General features: G+C 45.2%; 1 protein-coding gene across 1 annotated transcript in view; it reads left to right on the top strand.

The window, feature by feature from the left end:
- Positions 1-2,714: 2,714 nt before the first annotated feature.
- The window catches only part of LOC105893424 (kinase non-catalytic C-lobe domain-containing protein 1), a 30,524-nt gene continuing 10,583 nt past the window's right edge, over positions 2,715-22,655 (top strand). The window contains exons 1-17 of the mRNA XM_042709614.1: positions 2,715-3,246; positions 5,378-5,576; positions 7,338-7,396; positions 8,904-9,050; positions 10,669-10,786; positions 11,932-12,728; positions 13,208-13,322; positions 13,564-13,635; positions 13,912-13,973; positions 14,261-14,419; positions 14,858-14,935; positions 15,365-15,440; positions 15,738-15,930; positions 16,119-16,879; positions 17,151-17,289; positions 20,439-20,764; positions 21,499-21,926. Coding sequence (XP_042565548.1) covers positions 3,151-3,246; positions 5,378-5,576; positions 7,338-7,396; positions 8,904-9,050; positions 10,669-10,786; positions 11,932-12,728; positions 13,208-13,322; positions 13,564-13,635; positions 13,912-13,973; positions 14,261-14,419; positions 14,858-14,935; positions 15,365-15,440; positions 15,738-15,930; positions 16,119-16,879; positions 17,151-17,289; positions 20,439-20,764; positions 21,499-21,926 — 3,825 coding nt within the window. The 5' untranslated portion in view covers positions 2,715-3,150. The remainder of the gene's footprint in view (positions 3,247-5,377; positions 5,577-7,337; positions 7,397-8,903; positions 9,051-10,668; positions 10,787-11,931; positions 12,729-13,207; positions 13,323-13,563; positions 13,636-13,911; positions 13,974-14,260; positions 14,420-14,857; positions 14,936-15,364; positions 15,441-15,737; positions 15,931-16,118; positions 16,880-17,150; positions 17,290-20,438; positions 20,765-21,498; positions 21,927-22,655) is intronic.

The following is a 22,655-nucleotide window of genomic DNA, read 5'->3' as shown; positions in this document are numbered from 1 at the left end:
CAACACTGTCGAATGAGTCAGTGTTTTGATTGTGTGTGTGTGTGTGTGTATGTGTGTGTAAGAGAGAGAGAGAGGGAGTGTGTGTGTGTGTGTGTGTGTGTGTTTGTGTGTGTGTAAGAGAGAGGGAGTGTGTGTGTGTGTGTGTGTGTGTGTGTGTGTGTGTGTGTGTGTGTGTGTGTGTGTGTGTGTTTAAGAGAGTGAGCGAGGGAGTGTGTGTGTGTGTAAGAGAGAGAGGGGGGGGGAGTGTGTGTGCGTGTGTGTGTGTGTACAAGAGAGAGAGGTAGTGTATGTGTGTGTGTGTGTGTGTGTGTGTGTGTGTGTGTGTGTGTGTGTGTGTGTGTATGCCTCTATGTGTACGCTGATGTTATTGCATTAGTGTAGTGTAACCATGCTTTCAAGCTGCAGGGGGTTGTGTACATATATGCTGCTCAATCACACGGTTGCCAGGCGATATCATTTATACCTTGTGCAATGCCAACACTCCTTAACAAACTAATGAGTTGAAGCCTCGGCAGGTGAATCTTGTAACAATACATACAGTGCATTGTCACACTTGTAAATGGTCATTTGTAAATCTCCCCAAAAAAACCTATAATCCTGTTTTTTTCTTTGTCATTATGAGGTATTGAGTGTAGAGTGGTGAGGGGGGAAATGATTGTAAACAGCTGTAGCATAAGACTGCAACATAACAAAATGTGAAAAAAGGAAGGGGTCTGAATACTGTCTGAATGCACTTGTAGGTGATAGAGTTGCTATTTCCATGCATATCCAGATAGTGAGTGCATCATATTTTCAATGCATCAATATGAGCAACCTCATGCAAGCAGTGGAGAGAGGCCCCGTCATTTCAGCTCACTTTCACTATTTGTTTCAACTGAGTGCCATGCACAGGACTGGCATGTTTGCATTCAATATGGATTTCAGCACATCATTGTGGAATATTTGTGACATTGTGTGCACATCACAGCCTTACATCAAGTCATTCAACTAGTTTAACAGATCTTGATATGGTGGACATTTTCATGTGTTCTTGTCAAAAACAGTTCATACTTTCTTTCTGTTGGTTCTCTGTTGTCTTTTGTCTTGTAATACCCCTAGACTGACTTTGCATGACATTTTTGGTTACTCTTCATAATACTGAATTGCACCGAACTTTTGCATTCTTTCTTCTTGAAAATATAATCTTTATCATTTAATAAATTACTTTTATTATTATAAAATCTGCGTGGCCTCCCCTTCATGTCATTCAACTAGTTCAACAGATCTTGATATGGTGGACAACAGTTTTCACGTGTTCTGGTCAAAAACAGTAAATACTTTCTTTCTGTTGACTTTCTTTCTGGTCCTTTAATCTGGACCTTTCTCTGTCCTGAAATCCACCCGGCTGGTACCAAAGCCCAAAACAGCTAAACATATCTTTTAGTGAAAGCCCAATACAGCTAAATATCTCTTTTAGTGAAAGCCCAATACAGCTAAACATCTCTTTTAGTGAAAGCCCAATACAGCTAAACATCTCTTTTAGTGAAAGCCCAATAGAGCTAAACATCTCTTTTAGGTAAAGCCCAATACAGCTAAACATCTCTTTTAGTGAAAGCCCAATACAGCTAAACATCTCTTTTAGTGAAAGCCCAATAGAGCTAAACATCTCTTTTAGGTAAAGCCCAATACAGCTAAACATCTCTTTTAGTGAAAGCCCAATACAGCTAAACATCTCTTTTAGGTAAAGCCCAATACAGCTAAACATCTCTTTTAGGTAAAGCCCAATACAGCTAAACATCTCTTTTAGTGAAAGCCCAATACAGCTAAACATCTCTTTTAGTGAAAGCCCAATACAGCTAAACATCTCTTTTAGTGAAAGGCTTTCCCTCAGTCCTGCCAGTGCCTCCCGAGGAAGATTTTACAGTCACAGGCCACTGCCAACAAATGCATTATGCCACAACCTACCACCAAATGTAGATGATGGCAAAAGGAATCAGATGTCATACGTATATTTGATTCATACTCTTCATTGTTGTACAAACATGGACATCATTTGATGCAAACGTTCTTACTTAATTACTCATTGTGTATGAGGTGAAATGTAAGTATGTAATGCAAAATGTAAGTATGTAATGCAATACATTATGTAAAAGTAATGTCGAAAAAAATTATGTGGGTTAGGCGTTCTTTCACGCAGGCCTACCTCTCTCCAGAGGGTCCGCCGAGACTGCAAAGTGAAAAGGAGGTGGTGGCACTGACTGGGCAAAGTGAAGAGGAGGTGGTGGCACTGCCTGCAGCATTCACTTGGCACAGCAGTGGGAGCCAAATTAAATGGCTTTTAATTCTCCCACGCACTCTCGCTGAGTGGACTGTTCCTGTGTCCTACCTTATTGTGTGGGCTAACTGAAATGAAATGTTGACTATAGCACAATACAGCGTGCAGCCTACCTGTGGGGGGACTTTATTCACTCACTGCAAGGACAGAGTTTCTATTAAGTGCCCCTGACTCACCAGTGGCTGGCGCTATTTTGTGAAAATTCACTGCGAAAGTAAAGATCTCTAGTTGGGCATGTACTGAAACAACACATTAATAGAATGTATTTAAAAAAAATTGTTTTCATAATTTTACTGACCTCCAATTCAAGATTAATGAATCGTTACTGCATGGGACAAGCGTAACTGGCTGTGAATGTGACCTGAACGAGTGGGAAATTGTTTCCCTCGTTGCAGTGGGAGGTTGCTCGGAGGTGGCCGAGCTGCAGTTCAACACCACTGTCCATGTTTCTGTGGGGTTGCGGCGGTGGTTGCCATGACAGCATAGTTGTCAAACTCCCCCATTGCTTTCGTTTATTGACAAATCTTTACAAATCAGTCGTCTACTTTTCTGTTACACATTTAAGATTCCTCGGTCAATCGTCTCTTTGTAGAAGAACATGCAACATTTTCTCGATCGGACAAGGAGCATTCTCAAGTGTCGGTGTCTCCGTTCAAATGTTTCAGCATGGAAGTTTGTGTTCCTGTACACGGTGTAGTGTTGCGAGGGGAAACAAGAGTGGCTGATAAGCTTGTTAGTGCTCATCCGTTTCATGCAGTGCGAACTATGATACTGCAGTACAACTGTTTTGAAAGGCTTGTACAATTGCATCGCGTTTTGATTTTACTCCAGTTGAAATGGGGACGTTTGTAACGGCTGCTGTTGCGTACGGCGAGGAAGAAGATGAGGAGGAATATGAATCTGAGCATTTGCCACCTCTCTTAGAAGATGAGGTAAGACCCTTTTAATCAGTGTCATACATGGGGGATTTAGGAACACCGTTTAGTCCATATTTGCCTTTGACTGTGATATTTGGCCAGATCTCTTGAAAATGCAAAGGAATTGTACGTGAGTTCAGATGCATATGATTTCACACACACAAGTAGCAATGTAATTTCACACGTGTCAGTATTACTGCATGAGACTTCTTCGATTTATTTATGTTTAAGATTATTGTGGTAGTCTACAGGGTACATATGTCGGCTTGTTTTAGACTAATCTAGGAAAGATTTACTCTGATCCTTCCATGTCTTCACACTGACGTGGGACAAGTGAATTGTCACCCTTTACTATATCAAATCATGAAAATGTTCTACATCTGTCATAACTTCTGTTTTATACATATTTGTTCATGCATACATGTATGCATAATGCACATGAAAAAAGTCTGACAGCAAGGAAACACATTGCATAAACTACCGCCACCATCCTCATCTTTTACTACTGTATAGAAAACAACCACTTTTGTCAATCTGTCTGTCCTGTTATCTTCAGTCTTAGGGGTAGTCTGTTTGAACAACTCCGAAGTGTCAGTGGCAGAAAGTCTCCCTCTCACTCAAACCGATCTCCACTTCTTCCATAACTCATTCGAAGCGCCTTCACTCTCTCTCAATCACCCACTCTCTCACCCACTGGCTCTCTTTTGATATTTAACGGTGAACTTGTAACCGTGACAGCTGAGGGAGTGAGGAGTGGGGAGCTATGTAGGCCGACATGTTTAACTTGCAGTGAGAAGGAGCAACCGGGCTTCTCTGCGCTGTTCTCAAGGGAATCCGTCTATTTATGGGATTGCGCTGCAGCGTCAAGTGTCGTTCTTCTTTGCCCTATATGCGCTAGTTTGTTCCCCCAATATGGGCCTCTACAAACAGCTTCCTGTTTTCAGTGTATCCCAGAATGTTTGCCCATCAGCATTTGTTGTTTAGTTCTTATTAGTGTTTAACAGACCTCCGCATTATGGGAACCGATGTAAAATATGCTTCTAACTCTGTTCTGTGGGCCTCTTTTTCCCTGGCAGAACACTGTGCTTGGCTGTTTCCTATGAGCTCTTCTCCAAGTGAGGAGATTTTGGTGGCACCAAAGTGGCACAGAGGATTTCTGTTAATCGGCTCAGAGCAGTCGTCTGTCAATTTGTCTGAGAATTCCCATTTGTCTGAAAAGAGTGTTCACTGGAAATGTTTGTGGCGAAATGAAGAGACAAATTGCAAAACAAGGTCCTGAATGTTGTCTAAAGAAGAACATCAGGGGTTTGAGGGGTTCTAGAATTGATAAAGAATAGTTCTGTGAAGGCAGAACTAATTGCAAAAACGAGTCGTGGCATTTCAGTTGTCTCCATGGTGAATTGCTTATACTTTACAGATACAAAACTCTGACCTATGGCATGAAGCAAAGCATAAGAAAGTCCCACTGCTAATGAAGAGCACAGATGGTGCTAGGCTACTGTAAGGCACAGACTGTCATTGGTCATTCATTCAAATGAATGAGACATTGTGCTTGCTGGTGGTAAAACACATGTAATGGAATTCTAATGTGATGAGCACACAACAAAAGAGACACTATAATCCTAATCTGTTTCAAATGTCATTGGAGCTGCGGTAACATGCTAAATCACGCTGAAGGGCAGCCATTGTGTCCACTGACAGTGAGAGGGGGTCATGCGTTGTTGTGTCATGATGTGAATCAGTCCCCAGAGAAATGGTTTTGGTTTGCTTTAAGTTAGTATGTTTGCTTGACTATGGAATTAGACACTGTGGGGGGGTCAAGGGATTGTTTTTTATGTGAAAGCAGGTTGTGGTGGTGTACATTTGCAGGTATTGTAAATGTTCAATATGTGATTGTCTTACAGGGTGTATTTTGGAGTTTGTGAGTGTGTGTGTGTGTTTCGGAGTGAGTGTGTGTGTGTGTGTGTGTGTGTGTGTGTGTGTGTGTGTGTGTGTGTGTGTGTGTGTGTGTGTTTGGGAGTGTGTGAGTGTACTCGGCATGAATACTGGTGGCACTAATGAATGTGGATGCGTGTGTCATATTGAAATCATTTGTGTAATTTGTAGTGTGTGTATAAATGATCATACATGTCTTTGCCTTCCCTAGGAGAACGTGTCCTTGGCGGACATCCTGTCGTTGCGAGACAGCTGTCTGTCAGAGGAGGATGTGCTGGCCGTGTGTGTGGAGTGTGTGTGCTCGCTGCAAGGCATCGCGCTGTCGCCACTCTTTCACACCCTCTGCCTCACGCCCGACACGCTGGCCTTCAACGCCCACGGCAACGTGTGCTTCATGGAGCAGCTCAGCGGTGAGTCAGCGATTTGTCCCCTGATTGGTCAGGCGAGTCATCATTCGCTCTCATCTCACTCATCGGTGAGTCAGCGCTTTGTCCCCCGATTGGTCGGGCGAGTCATCATTCGCTCTCATCTCACTCATCGCTGAGGCAGAGCCTGGTGCTGGTGTGTGTGCTGTGCTCCCAGCTCAACCATGAGTCAGCAACGTTATGAACGCCGCCCAAAAACTCCACTGGGGGGAAGCGGGGATTGCGTAAGACTTCAAACAGAAGTCGATTTTTTTTTCCAGAGCGCTACTCGGACAGACTTTGCTGTGTTTCAGAAGGGAGGGTGTGGTCCTTCTGTGTTAAGATGGGAGCCGTGGTCGTTCTGTGTTCAGAGAGGAGGTGTGGTCCTTCTGTGTTAAGATGGGAGCCGTGGTCGTTCTGTGTTCAGAGAGGAGGTGTGGTCGTTCTCTGCTCAGACGGAGCGCTCTGCTCAGTCGGAGCTTCTGTGAGGCACAATGAGTCTTCCATTCTCACCATGGGGGGCTTGCTGTTTTAAAGCGGTCATAGATTTTGTAACACAAAGATCCATGGACAGTCTGTTTTTACTCTCATCTAATAATATCATTATTCACTCTCTTCTCAAGGTTGTACTCAACATTTCATGTGAAATAATTACTGTACATTTTTATCACCTGGACACAGAAATAAAAGCTTGCTTTTACTGCCATTACTAATGTCTCTCACTGAGCAGTGCATTGCTTAATGGCCACAGTAGCAGTGACCCAGGATCATGCTGAAAGCCAGCCTGTCCATAACCCTCCCCACAGATAGCCCCACTCCACCCCACACCTCACTCCACCCCACACCCACTCCACAGACAGCAGGCTCAGCTGCCCCTCTCTGCTCCTCTGGCTATCCTCAAATACATGTATTTCCATCACAGATGCACTCGTCATTTATTAAATATTTACACTGTTGAAGCTATTATTGTAGTATATCACGACTACAGACGACACTGTCTTGTTTTTTAAGGTTTGTTTTATCAACAGAAAATGCCCCTTGTAAAAAAATTATTTTCTTATATATATATATATATATACTGTATATATATATATATATATATATATAAAACATGTATTCATATATAAAGATACAGTATATGTTGCAGAAATGAGAAAAGACCCGCTTCTCCTGGTTAATCAACCGTTTGATACGTTGATTTTGTTATAACAGTGCAAAGCTTGTAGCACTTAACTGCACAGTGTGAGACGCATTGCTTTCCCTGTTTCTCATACATATTTCCCAGTTCCTGCATCACCCTCCGACTCTTTCCCCAGTGCTGTCCTCCTTGCGGGGCAGACCATGTTGTTACCCCCCCCCCCCCCCCCTCTCTCTGCTGTAATAACCTTGAGGAGTTTCTCATACTCACACCTGGGAATGGGTAATAAGTCCTACCGAGGAAAGACAGGCCCAAGAAGCCTGACCCAGTTTTGAACAGCCCAGAACCTTCTGGAAGTCACTTGCGTGTGTATTCACTGCGTCTGGAGAAAACAGTGCCCTATTTAAAGAGAGGAGCTGCACCAACTAAGTCCATAGTATTAGCAGAAGCAAACTGGATTCTTCTCATCAGAGTCATTCTCTTGTTTAGTTGTGTGTGTTTATAGGTTGTGGTATTAAAGCATAGCGGTAAAGTATTGTATTTCTGTCTATTTTCTGTCTCTACAGACATTTAGTATAACAGTAATAATGTCAATAATCTCATATCATCTTTTTTGCGTTTCCTTTAAGATGATCCAGAGGGCTCGTTCGTGCCTCCAGAGTTCGATAGAACTGGGAGTACATTTGAGGTGAGTTAATCTGAAGTGGAAAGAAGCTTCAACAAACACTATGTACATTTAACTATTTCTTTGTAATGCCCCTATGAAAAATGGCGACTATTTATCAGAGTGGCAATATAGTAGGCTATATTTAGGATGTATAGTATAATAGTCATTACAAATAATACCCCGCTTTAATAGAATAGATTTGTTTTGCTCATTAATGGCCCAAACTGCTGTATAAAACACAGGGCAGGGAGCACTGCTACTATCTGATCAATCGAAAAACTGTCCTTTGTTCAGTTCAAAATCTCCACATTTGATTTATCACAAATGCTTGTTACACGGCAACACAATTTGGCAGAACGGTCAACAGACTGTGTAAATGCGGAAACACAGCAATTAAGAAGCCTATTTTTCAGTCACACCTGATCTCATACACTCATACGCACAGACTGTATCCCTCCTCTCTTTCTCTCGCCCTCTCTCTCTGTCTCTCTTTCTCTCTCTCTCTCTCTCTCTCGCTATCTCTCCTTCTCCCTTCTTCTCTCTCCCCCTCACAATCTGAGACGAGAGCGGCGTGGCCCCGGTGAATCGATTTCCTGCTCGGCTGCATGTATCAGCTGTTCAGTTCCTGAGCGTAATGTGTGTGTCAGCGCTCACCAAATAAGCCATTATGCACGGGGGCCTCCTCCGTCCTCCCGGAACACGACTCCTGTCCAAATCAGCGCCTTCGGAGCCATTGGCACCGACTCCCCTCCGCCTGCCAGAGCTCTGTGTTCTTCTCTGTGTTCAGCTGATAAGACTGCCCCCTGCTGGCCTGTGTGGAGTGCTGCATTAGCGGGCCGCTGTCATATGGACCTGCTGAATGCTAATGCTAATAGTCAACTGTGCAGGGACACGCAGATCAATTCAAACAGCCCTGGGCTCTGTGGAGTGGTGACCCTGCTTTGATGTGCTATTGTGCCAATGTTAGAGTTACTACTGGGCGTGGTTACACTGATGTAACAATTGGTCTCTTTTGATAGGAAGGACTCAAACATCTCTCTTATATTTTGGTACCTTATACAAACAGTAGTGCTTTTTATCTGCAGTGTTTTCATATAATTGTGAATTTGGAAGCACCTCTAAACCAATAATTTCAAGTCGTGCCTAGATTCTCCATTTTACACTTGTCTGCTTACTCTTTGGAATGGTGAGACATCTCTGCTGTGGTGACACACTTCCAACATCCTCACCAAATGCAGCTCAACTCATCAGCATCTCCATACTACTGATGCATAATCTTCCTCCTTCGGCACAGTGTTGGCTGGCTTTAGCCGTCTGACTCATTTAACATGGTTATCAAACACTTGTGTTTTTTTTGGTACATTTTCCCAAAAGCAAGGAATGAGTCATAGCTGTGATCATTATCGCTTCTCTGAGTTCCTGCACAAGTCTGAGGCTCGGTCTCTACTATGTGAGGATATGGATGTGCCATCGGTACGAGGCCGTGCCTGAGCTGGACTCGTGCCTCTCTCTGTGTCCCCCTCCTCAGGGCCATGTGTACTCGCTGGGCTGCACCCTCCGCGCCGCGCTGGACTTTGTCATCGAGCCCGAGCTGAAGGCGGAGCTGGGGGCGGAGACTAAGAGGCTACTGGAGCAGATGCAGCAGGAGAGTCCTGAGGACAGGCCACGCCCCCAGGTAAGGAGGCGGTGGATGCTGAATCGTTGCACACCTAGACAGTGTTCTCTCTCTCTCTCTCTCTCTCTCTCTCTCTCTCTCTCTCATGTAGTCAGTGTTCTCTCTCTCTCTCTCTCTCTCTCATGTAGTCAGTGTTATCTCTCTCTCTACCTCTCTCTCATGTAGACAGTGTTCTCTCTCTCTCTCTCATGTAGTCAGTGTTCTCTCTCTCTCTCTCACGTAGTCAGTGTTCTCTCTCCCTCTCTCTCACGTAGTCAGTGTTCTCTCTCTCTCTCTCTCTCTCATGTAGTCAGTGTTCTCTCTCTCTCTCTCTCTCTTTCTCTCACGTAGTCAGTGTTCTCTGTCTCTTTCTCTCACGTAGTCAGTGTGCTGTGATGTGTGAAATAATACGTCACAGAGGTCGTATGGTTACAGTGTGGTCTTTGGTAGCTGGAGCTCCACCTGTGAAAAGATACAGTCCATAGCCAAAGCAAAGCAAAAAGCCTTGCCTGAATTACTTGTGGAAAAAACTAAAACTGTTGGGGACCAAACATTTCTGTAACTGATTCAGAGTGACATCAGGGGTGCAGTAAGGACTGTTTACCTGGGTGGCTTGTATTAACCCATTGATTGTATTGGGATGGCTTGTATTAACCCATTGATTTGAATGGGGTGGCTTGTATTAACCCATTGATCCGATTAGGGTGGCTTATATTAACCCATTGATTTGATTAGGGTGGCTAGTATTAACCCATTGATTTTATTGCGGTGGTAGCGGTTCATGTTATTCTTCCTAGTAGGATGTAACAGAAAATGTTTGATTTGGGTGGCCACAGCCAAGCTATACCCCTGAATGTAATGCACTTTACATGAGGAAATCTCACTACTTAATGAGCACGCATGCTGAGTGGCACTATGAGGATTAGCTGGACTGCAATGTAATGCACAGCACACGACATACACTTCCTCTGTGATTGTCTCTCTCTACCTTTCTTTCTCTCTCTCTCTCTCTCTCTTTCTCTCTCTCACACACTCTTTCTCTTTCTCTCTATCTCTCTCTCTTGCTCCACATCTTTCATGAAGACACACACAAAAGCTCTCATTCACTGGAGTTCTCTAATTGTGGTGTTGATGTGATAGAATAAGGGGGTGATCTCTCCAACATCTCTTTTTTTAAGCACACTCACTGCCGTGCAAAGATCAGTTGTACTCCATCTGGCACCCTAAGGAGATTCACTGTGAAAACCCTCATATTCACCTCTTCAACAGCAACATTACCAAAGACATTTGAACTCTATTCCCTTTAAACATCGATTTGGACTGCAACTACAAAATGCTGAGTGGAATTCTATGTCAGGTTAATCTGGGAAGCAAACAGCAATGTGCAGACTACAGTGAAGCATGCTGTTAATTGGTCTGCCAAGCAATGCTTGTCCAAAGAGGACTTAATGAAGTGATAAACAAACCTTTAGAGTCAGTTAGCAAATGATCTTTATGTGGATTCTAAGTGAAACCTTTAACTTATATAATGACAAGCAAATAACTCTAGGTAGCATGCTTTTTCTAACAGTGTACAGGAACCCAAGCGTGTGTGTGTGTGTGTGTGTGTGTGTGTGTGTGTGTGTGTGTGTGTTTGCAGGACATTCTTTCTTTAGGAGAGCTCAGACTCACATCCAGCTCATCACTGACCATCTGTCGCAAGCTGTCTTCCATCGGAAGAAGAGTCCTGTCCATCGAATCAGTCGCAACGCTTCAAGGTTTGACTACACTCAGCCCGACTGGTTTGATGGTGGTTTTTGTAGTCAGTACATACAAGCAGAGGAGACAAAAAAACACTTTAACACAATGAAAACTAACTGATGAGCTGTCTGTGAAATGCCCACTGTGAAAAAGGCCTAACATTTGAAAACATGTGATTATGAAAATATCATGACCTTTACGTTTATGTAATTTGCCTTACAAAGAAACCGGTATTCAGAAAGTCTTTTACCATAGCTGTTCCAACAATGTTCTATCTTTCTGTTGATGCAAAAGATGTTATCTTTTAAATATGCAGATTGCTCCACATGACTTTCTGTGAAAGCCACTTTGTGTTGGTGCAGTTTCTCTTTATGCAACTCACCTCCTCTTGGGATTTCCCTGTGATAATATAGTGTTGCCTGGTTGCCTTGCCACATAGGTTCTGTCCCAGATGCAGACATAGAACAGATAGTGATCTTTACACTTAAATAGATAGCCGAAGGTTGACAGAAGAAGTGGGAAAACGTTATCGCCTATAGTGACAATCAGAGTCCAAGCGGCGTCAGAATGCCAGAGTAACAAGATCAGGGGCAGAGAAAACTACAGAGGCAGATAACAGTCTGGGATCATACACGGAGACCCAAGAAGTCAGAATGCAGATAACAACCTGAGATCACACGCGGAGCTCCAAGAAGTCCAGTATCGTAGTCCGTAAACAGGCAATACAATACGTTCACAAAAATTCTAACATGATTCAACACTGTAAAGGGCAAGACAAAAATTGGAAACAGTAACCAGGTCGTGAACATGAGATAAGGCACTAGAAAACATGAAACTGTTGAAAACGGCTATAGCACCAAAGCGATAATCTGGCAAAGGAAGAACGACAATGCCTGGCTTTATACAGTCGTGAACGAGCTGACGAGAGACAGGTTTGAGAGGGAGTTGGTGATTCTGTTGGCTGTCAATCACTCATATCCAGGACAAAAAAAGCGGGGTGGGGCTTGAAGTGAAGAGAAAGAAACACGGAGAAAAGGTGGCTAGGAAGATGACAGACCAGGCAAGGATGTGACAGGTTAAGTCACGGTTGTATGGTTGTTGGATTTGATGCCCCCTACACTTTGATCGTAAGGTTTCACGTGTGTCTGTTTGAATTTAACAGATAGATGGGAGACATCTTGGGAGAGTCACTGGAGGCAGGTGAAAGCCTGCCAGCTGTTCTCAGAGCAGTCTTCAGCGGACAGGTGCAGTGGTTTGATGGAGAACCACATCAGTGACTGGGGAGCCGCAGGAAGTTGTGCCGACGACGCCCAGGAAGACGACGTCGATGACGACGACGACGACCAGCCCCTGCTGCAGTACCACTGCTCCAGGCCCTCTTCCTGGAGGCCGGCGGCGGAGAAGGAGAACTCTGACAATGGCCTTCTGGGTAGAGAAGCTGGGGCACTTGAGGGAGCGGAGGCGTTCCAAACTCAGGGCGACAGCAGGTCCCAGAACAGTTCCCCCGTGCACTGCCGGGCCCCGGCGAGGAGGAAGCAGCCCTGGGCGGTCCTCAACCGCTCCTGGTCCGTCCCGGACTCCAACAACCTGCCGCCGGCGGCGCTCTCCCCTCCCCCGCACCCTGACATCAGCTCCCACGTGGACGACCTGACGGAGATCGGGGCGGAACAGCCCAGCTCGGCCCGTCCCCTGATCTGGAACAAAGCGCCGCAGAGAGGGTCCGCATCCGCCCCGCCCGAGGAGAACTCCGGCCCGGAGGTGTCGCGCGTCTGCACTCACACGCCCTCTGACACAAGCGGAGATGGAGCAGTAGATGACTGGTCGGAGCAGGAAGCCGAAGGTGATCAGACCTCTCCTTCCTCGTCGAGCACGGAGACCGAGAGGAACAACGGCATGTACAGCTCTAATAACCACATGACTAAAAGCATGCTGTGCCTCAACGAGGAATCTCAGGATGAGGTGAGTGGATTCCTGCAAGTCTGCCCTCTTCTTCTTTCCGTTTCACTGAAGCGTGATGGTTATATGACAGTTTCCCATTATCTGTCTGATGATGGGGCATTACCTTGTGTTTCTGAATGTCTGAATCTAACACTTCATACAAATTGAAACCGCCTGGGTAGAGGTTCTCTCTTTTTCTGTCATGTATTTCTGTTCAGTTCAATCCCAGTGCCTCCCAGTAGATGTCACTAAAGTAAAAAAAAAAAAAAGTAAATGTTCCCCTCCCTCGTCAATCCATATTGCAGTAATCTGAAGCATATGCAAACATCTTGTTATGCAACTTTGGCTTGAATGTTATTCGTTTGTCTGCTAGTAAGGTTCCTTTTTTTTTTACCTCCTCTATTAAATCTCAGTGGTGTAGAATGGTAATAAGAACTCTTGAGTGTGGTTCGTCTTCTGGCAGAAGGGCCCTTAAAGTCTTGTCTTGTCTTTTGCTCCAGTGGGTCTCCCTGAGGGAGCTCCTCTCGCGCTGCTCTCGGCCGCTCTCAGTGAAGGAGCTGTGGGCTTTGTGCTACACCTCTCTGGCTACTCTCCAGACGTACATCGACTTCCCAGGTCGGCACTTTTTAATCCTCCGCAGCACTAACACGCTCGAGATGCACTCCATTTGTAGCCAGTAAATTATCACTCCTGTGGGCTCTCGAGCAAGCGCTGTCCAGAGACCAGTTTTCCTTGCCCATTTTGCAAAACCAAGACCTATCCTGTCTCTGCGTCTAATGATTCTTTAATTGGGATTAATGTCTGGAAGACCGATGGATGTGCTTGTCCTTAGAATTGCCTTTTTTTCTTTGAACAGCTTATTTGTGCCTGGATACTGTGTACGTGGGCTGTGAGGGTGAAATTCTATTTCTGAAACCTAAAAACACAGGTACTGCTCCAATAGATTACCTATAGATACTATTCTATTCTGACATTATATCTAAGTGCAGTACACACACACACACACGCACGCACACACACACACACACACACACACACACACACACACACACACACACACACACAAGCAGACTTTCACAAAGCTGTTGATCTTGTTTATTTTTAGCAAATATAACTATAATATGACAGACCCTCAGGCAGGTATATTTTGAAGTGAGTAATAAAGTAATGAGGTAATGATTAATTCATTGTGTGTCGTCTCCAGGATCCTGTGATGCCTTTTATTTAGCGCCAGAATATTTGGAGCATGGCATTGTGACAGAAAAGGTTTGTTTGAATTTGAACTTCAAGCATCACTTTAGAAGAGATTTTGCTTTAAGATTGCAGCGCAAGGCAGTGATTCAACATTTCAAAGAAACGCATAAATTGTTTTGACATTGTATTAAAAAATACCTCAGATCCACAATAACCACCAATGATACACACCAATCCTCAGCAACGGCATTGTGAAATGGACACTATCAACACACTCCTACCTGGCACACACACACACTTGGCCTGGTACGACTCTGTGTCCCATCTAGGATCAGTTACCTCTCATGGTTGTGTTTCAGGCGTGTGTGTATGGGGTAGCTGCCATCCTCTGGGCAACAGCCAAGTTCAGCTTGTCCCCTCATCACAAACTGGCCATGCCCAGAAAACTCAAGAGGCTTCTCCTGGAGATGGCCAAAAGGACTCCCATCGAGAGGCCTACAATTGTTATGGCAAAGAAGGTAAAGAACCTGCAGTGTCTTGTCATGTTAACAACGTGGCTGTAGATTAGGGGATTTTGCAATAACATTTTTGTTTATGTGTTATTAGGTGGCTTTAATGTTGTTTACTTCACAGTGTGTGCTTACCTCTATTAGTAAATAAAATGATTTCATATTATGCTGTTTAAATGGCATGGCACTTTCTTTTCTCATTTCCAATCCCATTTGAAGGTGTTGATATCAATGATTTTCTTTATTTTTTTTCTTCCACCAAAAAAAGTCACTTTGCCTGACTGCTTTAATACACACACTGTTGCTTAGTGTCAGTAATATCAGCCATGATGTTGTCAGGATATATTGGTTATTCAAAGTCTGTGTAGGATGCATACTAGCATACTCATACTGTTTAGGTGCTGTTAAGAGTATGTGGCTGTACATGTGTGTGTGTTCCTGTTGCAGAGCTGTCGTGATTACCTGTCTCGCCAGGGCACAACGGCAGAGGCTGTGTGGACCCAGCTCATCGACAGAGTCCACAAAGTAGGAGTCTCCTTCCTCACACCGACACTGCACTGAGTGAAACATTAACACCATTGCAAACTCCCTCAAGCTCCACACAACACAACTACATACACTCAATCTTAATATTTTTTTTTTTTTTTTAAATAAATAAATAAATTTAAAAAAAAACATAAGGATGCTGACACACGTCTGTGTTGTGGTTCGGAAGACATAAATGTCAGTCATGCATTACTAGTTAAACCTTTCGTGCCTTTGTATGGAGGAGTGGGGGAGGATTTACATACTGATTGTTTATTGTTGCCACGCTATGGAGCAACTTAGGAGGAGTAGCCTGCATAGTTTCTAAGACTGCCCTCTCTCCGGGATAATGTGACGGCGGCTGTTGTGAAGCACAACGCATCTGTGGTGTAATGGGTTGTTAACGGTGAAACGTGTCTGTTGTTAAAGTCACCCAGTGGCAGACCTGGAGAGGCACACAGCAGTTTGGGCAGAGGTCAGAGGTCAGAGCCAGAGGTCAAAGCGGGTGTGTTCAGTGTCCCTTTGCTTCCTTCTAGCTTCTCTCCTCCTAATGCTCCTAACCTTTTCAATGGTGGTGGCCCACTCCCGTGTCTTTCTAACATTTCTAACATTTCTTGGTGCTGGCCCTATCAAGCCTTGTGGTGTGCTCTGACACATTAATTGTGTGGCTTTTTACCTAACAGAATAGTGCCTTTCTAAGTTATGTATGTACACTAACACTACATAATGGATTATGTTGCATAATGGTCTGTTGCTTTGTGTTGGTGTTGTGGTAATGTGGTGGCTTTTTGCCTCAACGCAGCCTTCAAGCCCATAGCCAGTGAAGGCCGCCTGGCTCCAGTCTCGGGCCCCCTTCCCCATAGTTACCCCATCTCCATGGCGACGCATCTGCCTGAAGCTTTCACCTCTCCTGCCACCCACTTCACCCCCATCGTCCTGGTGCGGAATGAGCGCACAGACCAGGAGCCACCTGTGGCTGACGCTGGCTCTGAGACGTGAGCTTTCTTTCTCTTTCTCTTCCTCTCACTCTCTTTCATTCTGTCTCCCTCTCTTTCTGACTATTGTATTTTACTCTCTCTCCTTCCCTTTCTGTCTTTGGATATTTCTGTCTCCTTTGTTTATCTCTGTCCCTCTGTACTTCTGGCATTCCATCTATGACCAGACCTTTCTCCTGTTTTTGCAGAACCACAAATGGAGTTCTGACGAGAAGTGACAGTTCATACCTGGGGGGCCCCGATGTGACAGCGACCCCCCCACACGCCTCAGGCTCACCCCTCGCTGATACAGGCACAGACCAGAAACAGGCTGACAGAGGCGGAGCTTCCTATACCGTTGCCGGGGTTACGCAAGATGACCACTCCTCCTCCTCCTCCTCCTCCTCAAGTAGCCGGACTCTTGTCTCTTCTGCACCTCCAGATCACCATCTCATCGATTCTACACCTCCAGCCAATCAGGATAGTGACGCACAGGTTGCTGTTCTGCCCAGCAGCTGCCTGTCTGTGTTTAACAACTTCCTGCTACAGCAGGACCTTCAGACAGGGAGGATCACCCTTCTGCCTGTGCAGATCGCCACAGCACAGACTTTAACAGGACCCCACCTTTCCTCTCTGCCCTTATATGCAGGGTCAATTCAAGGTCAAATATCTGATCAACACATCTCGGACGCTATCAGCGGGTCTTCGATAAATGCAACCGGATGTCCCTGCACAGCCACATCTCATCGTCAGACCGAATCCTCTCCAGCCTGCTCAAATGCCCCCACCCCCCACGCTCAAACAGGAAGGCCACAGGTGAAGGCCACACCGAGGCACCATCAGCCACACCCATCATGGTCCACCCCCCGCCCAACACACTGGCCCTCTCTGCAGCATGTCATTGGCCTGATCCGGGAACAGTTCGCCTATGACGGCTACCTGGAGAATGGAGTCCAGGACTTGGCCATGGGTATGTGACCGTCACCACGGTTCCCTCAACAGCTCTGTAAACAGTTGGTTACCATGCAACAAGCTCAGCAGACAGCGGGTCAGGAGGATTCCGGTTTTGTTCTGTTTCTCACAAGGCTTTGTAGTTTTTTTTATGGCGTGATTATAGTTCTGTAATTAGATCTGGGATAATTGAGATTACAGACAGGGAGGGACTTGAAATAGTTTAAATGGCTTCTGTGTGACTTTGGTGAAAATAACCAGCTCATTTCTTTTTTTGCTTCTCTTCAAAGGGGAATACATATTCTCCCTGAGGGATCTGCAGTTTGAAACCTTCTGCCGTGTCATCGCTGAGAAGTTCCCTGACCTGTACTGGGAAGAGGAACTCCTGGTCATGCTTCATTGTGCTGTCAATCACAACCTCCTGTCTGTGTAAGTGGATGTGTGTGATCGCAAGTGAATATCATCTGCACCCCAACACTCACACATGCATTCACATTGCACATCCAGTTTGTCACACATACACTCAGTCATATACATTTTGCTGTTCTAGAAAGCAGGAAGTCCACTTTTAATTGCCTTTCCTTCGATCCATAAGAAAATCAACAAAACACGATCCAAGGCATGACCCACACGATCAACTTACTTACACTAGCACAGACAGTAAATAAATACTAATGAAAGTCCCCCCCCACACACACACATACACTTACAAACACACACACACACTTACACACACACACACACACACACACACACACACACAGACACAAACACACACACACATACACACACACACATAAATACCTACACACACACACACACACACACACACACACACACACAGACACAAACACACACACACACACACACACACACACACACTCACACACACACACACACACACACACACACACACACATACACACACACTTTTATTCAATTTTGTTATGTATTTTCAGTGTACAGTGGCATGAACCACAGGCTTGTCAACACGTTGGCGCTTTGCGAGAGAGAATAAAGGAGCTGGGCAGGAGCAAAGTGGGGTGTAACGAAAAGTGTCTCGAAATGAGGACTTCTTCCCGCTTCAAATGTACATTTCTTTCACACAAGAGGCACTTAAAACCCCCACCTCCTACATACACACACACACAGACACACACACACACTCACACACATACCATGCTCCCAACACACTCTGTGTCACTCACTGTTCTCTTAAGAAGGTGTATGAATGAAAGAAAAGAAACACACACACACACACTGTCCACTCTCCGGTGAAAGCGATCCCTATGGTAACGCCGGGCCTAGTAGCCCGCAGCCATCGGCTGGAGTGTGTACCCGGGGGCTCTCTCCGCGCTGCTCTTAGATGATGGTGTTTTTCTGGAGTGTCCTTCACTCAGCTCTTTGAGCCGTCTCTTTCATATCGTCTTCACAAAGAGAGCCTCTCGAGCCGGCGTTTACACAAGGGAGGGAGCAAGAGAGGTGTGTGTGTGTGTGTGTGTGTGTGTGTGTGTGTACCCAGTCCCCTCATCAACACCTTCTTCCCGTCCACGGTTGAGTTGGAGAGGGCACCAGGGGTTACGCTGGGAGAAAAGCAGTGTTTTAATCAGTTGCTTCAGTAAACAACAATCCCCAGGGCTTTCCTCCGTGAAGTTGCAGTCTCTGATGTAGGAGAAGTATTTTTAGAGAAAGTGCAAAGCTGGAGAAAAATGGTAATAATCCTTCCCCCCAAACAGGCTCCTCCTGTAGACTGTGGCAGAAGATAGAGGGTCGGGGAGGGAGGGAGGGAGTGGTGGAGGGAGGCCAGCTGCTGCATGTGACTCAGGGCTCAGTCCCTGTGTTCCACTCTTGGGGGCTAAATCTGAGGCTCCACCACTGGAGACGAACGGAACGCTTCTTTGCCACTCTCATCAGTGTCTGTTTTTCGAAAATGTCCTTTCATAAAGTGTCTTCTGAGAAGCAGCAAGTAAGTTGAACTTCACATTTACTTTCACATCTGGTTGTGGAAAAACAAGTGTGGATTTGACTTTGACCACAACACTTATGAAAAGATTATGAGATATAATATTTGACTTTACTAACTCAATACTTATGAACAGGTTATGAGATATAATATTTGACTTTACTTACTCAATACTTATGAACAGGTTATGAGATATAATATTTTACTTTACTAACACAATACTTATGAACAGATTATGAGATATAATATTTGACTTTACTTACTCAATACTTATGAACAGATTATGAGATATAATATTTTACTTTACTAACACAATACTTATGAACAGATTATGAGATATAATATTTGACTTTACTTACTCAACACTTATAAACAGGTTATGAGATATAACAGCCTGGAGGGTGTGGAAACTGTATTTTGCTGATCTGCCCTGTGGCTTGTGTAGCTATCTACGTGTAACACACATGTTCCACAGTGTGTTTGTTGTTGTTTATTTGCTGTTGTTTATTTTAGGCTTAGCTGGAGAGTAACGTGATGCATACGTCCCATTTAGAATAATGAACTCTTTATGTACTGATAAAGAGCTGTTTTAATCATGACACAACCTGGACACAGTGTCTGTTTTACTGATCCTGTTTCTGCGTGTCATCTCCTTGTCGGTGTGTTGAAATGTTTGGCGAAATGTGTTATTATAGTGGTTGTGCAGTTTGCAGTCAAGACAGGGAATCAGTCAGGAAGAGGGGGGTGTGTGTTTTAAAAGGGTGTCTCTTTATTAAGTCTTTCAGGCCAGAAAGGAAGTATTCAAACTCTCATTCTTGTTGATCATTGTTTCTGATGGGTGTTAAGGAAGCACACCCCTTCACCACAGGACTGTTATGTTCAAGAGCGCTAGGCGTTGCCCAGGCTTCTCAATGGTTTCACCCTAAGCTTGAATTCATGTACTGTGTTTATGTAGCATTTAATTTTTGTTCTGTTGTTGACAAATTACTTTCCTGTGTAAGGGGAATTTATTTGGCAGTTTGTAGTGTTTCATCTGTAATGATTTTGTAGAAAACTTAGTTTTTTACCCAGTTCTTACCTGTGCAGGTGCTGTACTCTGCCAGGGTGGGGAATACAACCTCTGTAAAAGAGGGTTTGTTTTCAGTCTAGTTCAGGCCAGTGTGGTGTGCAGACGCTATTGTATGGTGTCAGGCCTCAGCAGACGTCAGCTGGGTGAATGTCGTTAATTGCAGTATTGCTACAGTTACTTTTGGCTTGATTATAATCGTTAGGTTTGCCTTCAAACTTTTAATTTGACCCTCCTGTCATGTTTATTTTCCTTGTTTTTGAATTTACGTTCACTGTAAATATGTTACGTGTGTATATGTTACGTGTATATATACACTTTATCCGGAGACAATACAAATTCTACTCTTCAGTCACCACTTCTTGCCTCCAAAAGACGACCAGTCATGGATACCTTTTAACAGTGTACCTCTCCCACTCCCTCTCTCTCTGTTTCTCTCTCTCTCTTCCCCCCCCTCTCTCTCTCTCTCTCTCTCTCTCTTCCTCTCTCCTTCTTTCTCTCCCCTCTCTTGTCCACATGTTTGGGCCTCCTCTGGATGACCCCACACAGAGCATCTAATGAACCGGCCCCATCAAAGGCGGTGGAAAGGGCAGCCCTATCACCCCAGAGTGCAGGGTGGAGAGACCACAGACCCCAGGCGGAGCGCTCCCCCCTCGACCACGACGCCAACCGGCCCTTGGCTCTCTCCCTCAACGGCCCAGCGATAGACCTGTCAAAGCCGCCACCGAACAGGGAGGCGGTGAAAACGACTGACCTCAGAACAGCAGACAGCACGCTAGCACCTAAGAGCGCTGAAGAGACCACAACGGCTCCATGTTTGCAGGGAGGAACAGTAGAAGTGACATCAGAGGAGAGTAGGGGGCATGGTGGCACAGGTAGGAAATGTATACGGCTTATTTAGCAGCGTTTTCCTTCTTCCTGCTTTCGTGTGTTTTTGATGTTTTTGAACTGATTTGATTTGACTCCCTGAAAAAAGGCAGTCGTGTCGCATTTATTTCCAGCTTTGACTGAGCATAAGAATAAAAGCATTGCTTTGTGATTGGCCAGTGAAAGGGCTTGTTAGTGGCATGACTGGCTCTCGAATGGAGCCGCACAGAGAGTGGGGCATTGAGCCGTGCCAGCGGCTACCCAGGAGGCCACACGGCTCTTCAGATGGGGAAGTGGTTGCTGAGGAAATTGGAATTTATTTTGGCAAAAGAGGACCTCTCAGCTGTGAATCAAACTTTCTCCATCAATAGTAACTGCATGTGCATGAAGTTTCCTCTTTTCCTATCCAAACCTTTCCATATATCTCTCTGTATACAGCATATTAGGGGTTTTGCAACAGTGTCCCCTGTGTGTATGTTAATAGTATTGAATTTTTTATTGTGCCCTTTTTGACATTTAATGATATGTTCAGCCCTATTAGTGTTGGCCTGTTATCCTCTCATCTATTCATTCAGTATCCTGTCCCTCCCCTCTCACCCTCTCTCTGTCTCTATCCACTGTATCTCTTTCTCTCTCTCTGTCTCTATTTACTGTGTCTCTCTCCCCCCTCTCTCTTTCTCTCTCTCGGTCTCTCTACCCCTCTCCCCCTCTCTCTGCCTCACCTCCTCCTCCTCCTCCCCAGTGGAGGTGAGAGGCGTTGGGGGCTCACTCGGGGGGCTCATGGAGGGCGCGGGGTCTCCTGCTGTGGAAGCCTCTGATGAAAGCCCGTCTGAAGCCGAGCCCCTGAGCCCATCGGAGGGCTGGGAGGACCTCGGGTGTCCGGGCGGCCCGGGCGGTCCAGTCGGTCAGCTCGGCCCCAGAGATTCAGGATCGGGCCAGCTGTACCACGACTCGTCTGTGGATATGGAGGATGCCGACTCGCTGTGCTCCAACAGCCTCGGGGCCCCCGGCCTCACGAGAGGCCCCCAGGGGCTCTGCTGCCACAGGCCCGCCTGGGCTCTTGCCCTCCACGGAGAGGACTGCTTCGGCCAGGAGGTGGTGAAGTACGCAGGGCAGCTTGGACGTCACGGCAACGGCAATGGGTCTCCGAGTCTGGACAACAAAACACAGGTGGGTTGGCAGTGGCTGGGGTAGAGAGGGATGAAGATGTGAAGGTGGCATGTGAGCAAGGATGAGGAAGGATAGCTATTGAGATAATGAGTGAAAGTGTGTGTGTGAGACGGTGAGACACAGAGGAAAGAGGAAGATGTGAGTGTTACAGAGATGGAAGGGGAAAAAAAGAAAGAAAAGGCTTCAAATAAACAAAGAGGTGGAGAAAATATGGTAATGAAATGCTAATGTTATGCTAATAGCTGGCTGTGTAAACAACAGTCCGTTCTTGTTGTCATTTTGGGTTCATGTACCGTTGTTCATGTCTTCACTGCTTTGCTTGTGTGTTCACTAATTTCTCTCTATCTGACAATTTGAAAATTAAACTGTATTACTGTACTGTATTAAAATAATTTTCACCTGGTATGTCCTTTTTCAGACATGTATGTGCTTTCTAAATACTCGAAGCTCAATCAAATGGAGATGTAAAGGCTTTGATAAATGCCTAAAAATGGGTCATGACATGTCAATCCAACTGTCAATCACTAGGAAAGTGTCCGATGTTATTCAAACATCGCTCTGCATGAACAGCCATTCATTATAAGTGTGCACTTCAGAGAGTGTGGCCATTACGGAGTCGTAATAGAATATTTATGTGCTGTGTTTACGAGTGTGCACTTTGATGAGGCACATTTTTTCCATGCCTCTCTTCAGTGGAGCAGCCAGACAGTGACCCCCGTGTTGCACAGC

The sequence above is a fragment of the Clupea harengus genome, chromosome 13 (assembly GCF_900700415.2).
Source record: "Clupea harengus chromosome 13, Ch_v2.0.2, whole genome shotgun sequence".
Taxonomy (NCBI): Eukaryota; Metazoa; Chordata; class Actinopteri; order Clupeiformes; family Clupeidae; genus Clupea; species Clupea harengus.
The sequence above is the reverse complement of the archived record's forward strand: the minus strand, read 5'-3'. Positions and strand labels throughout refer to the sequence as shown.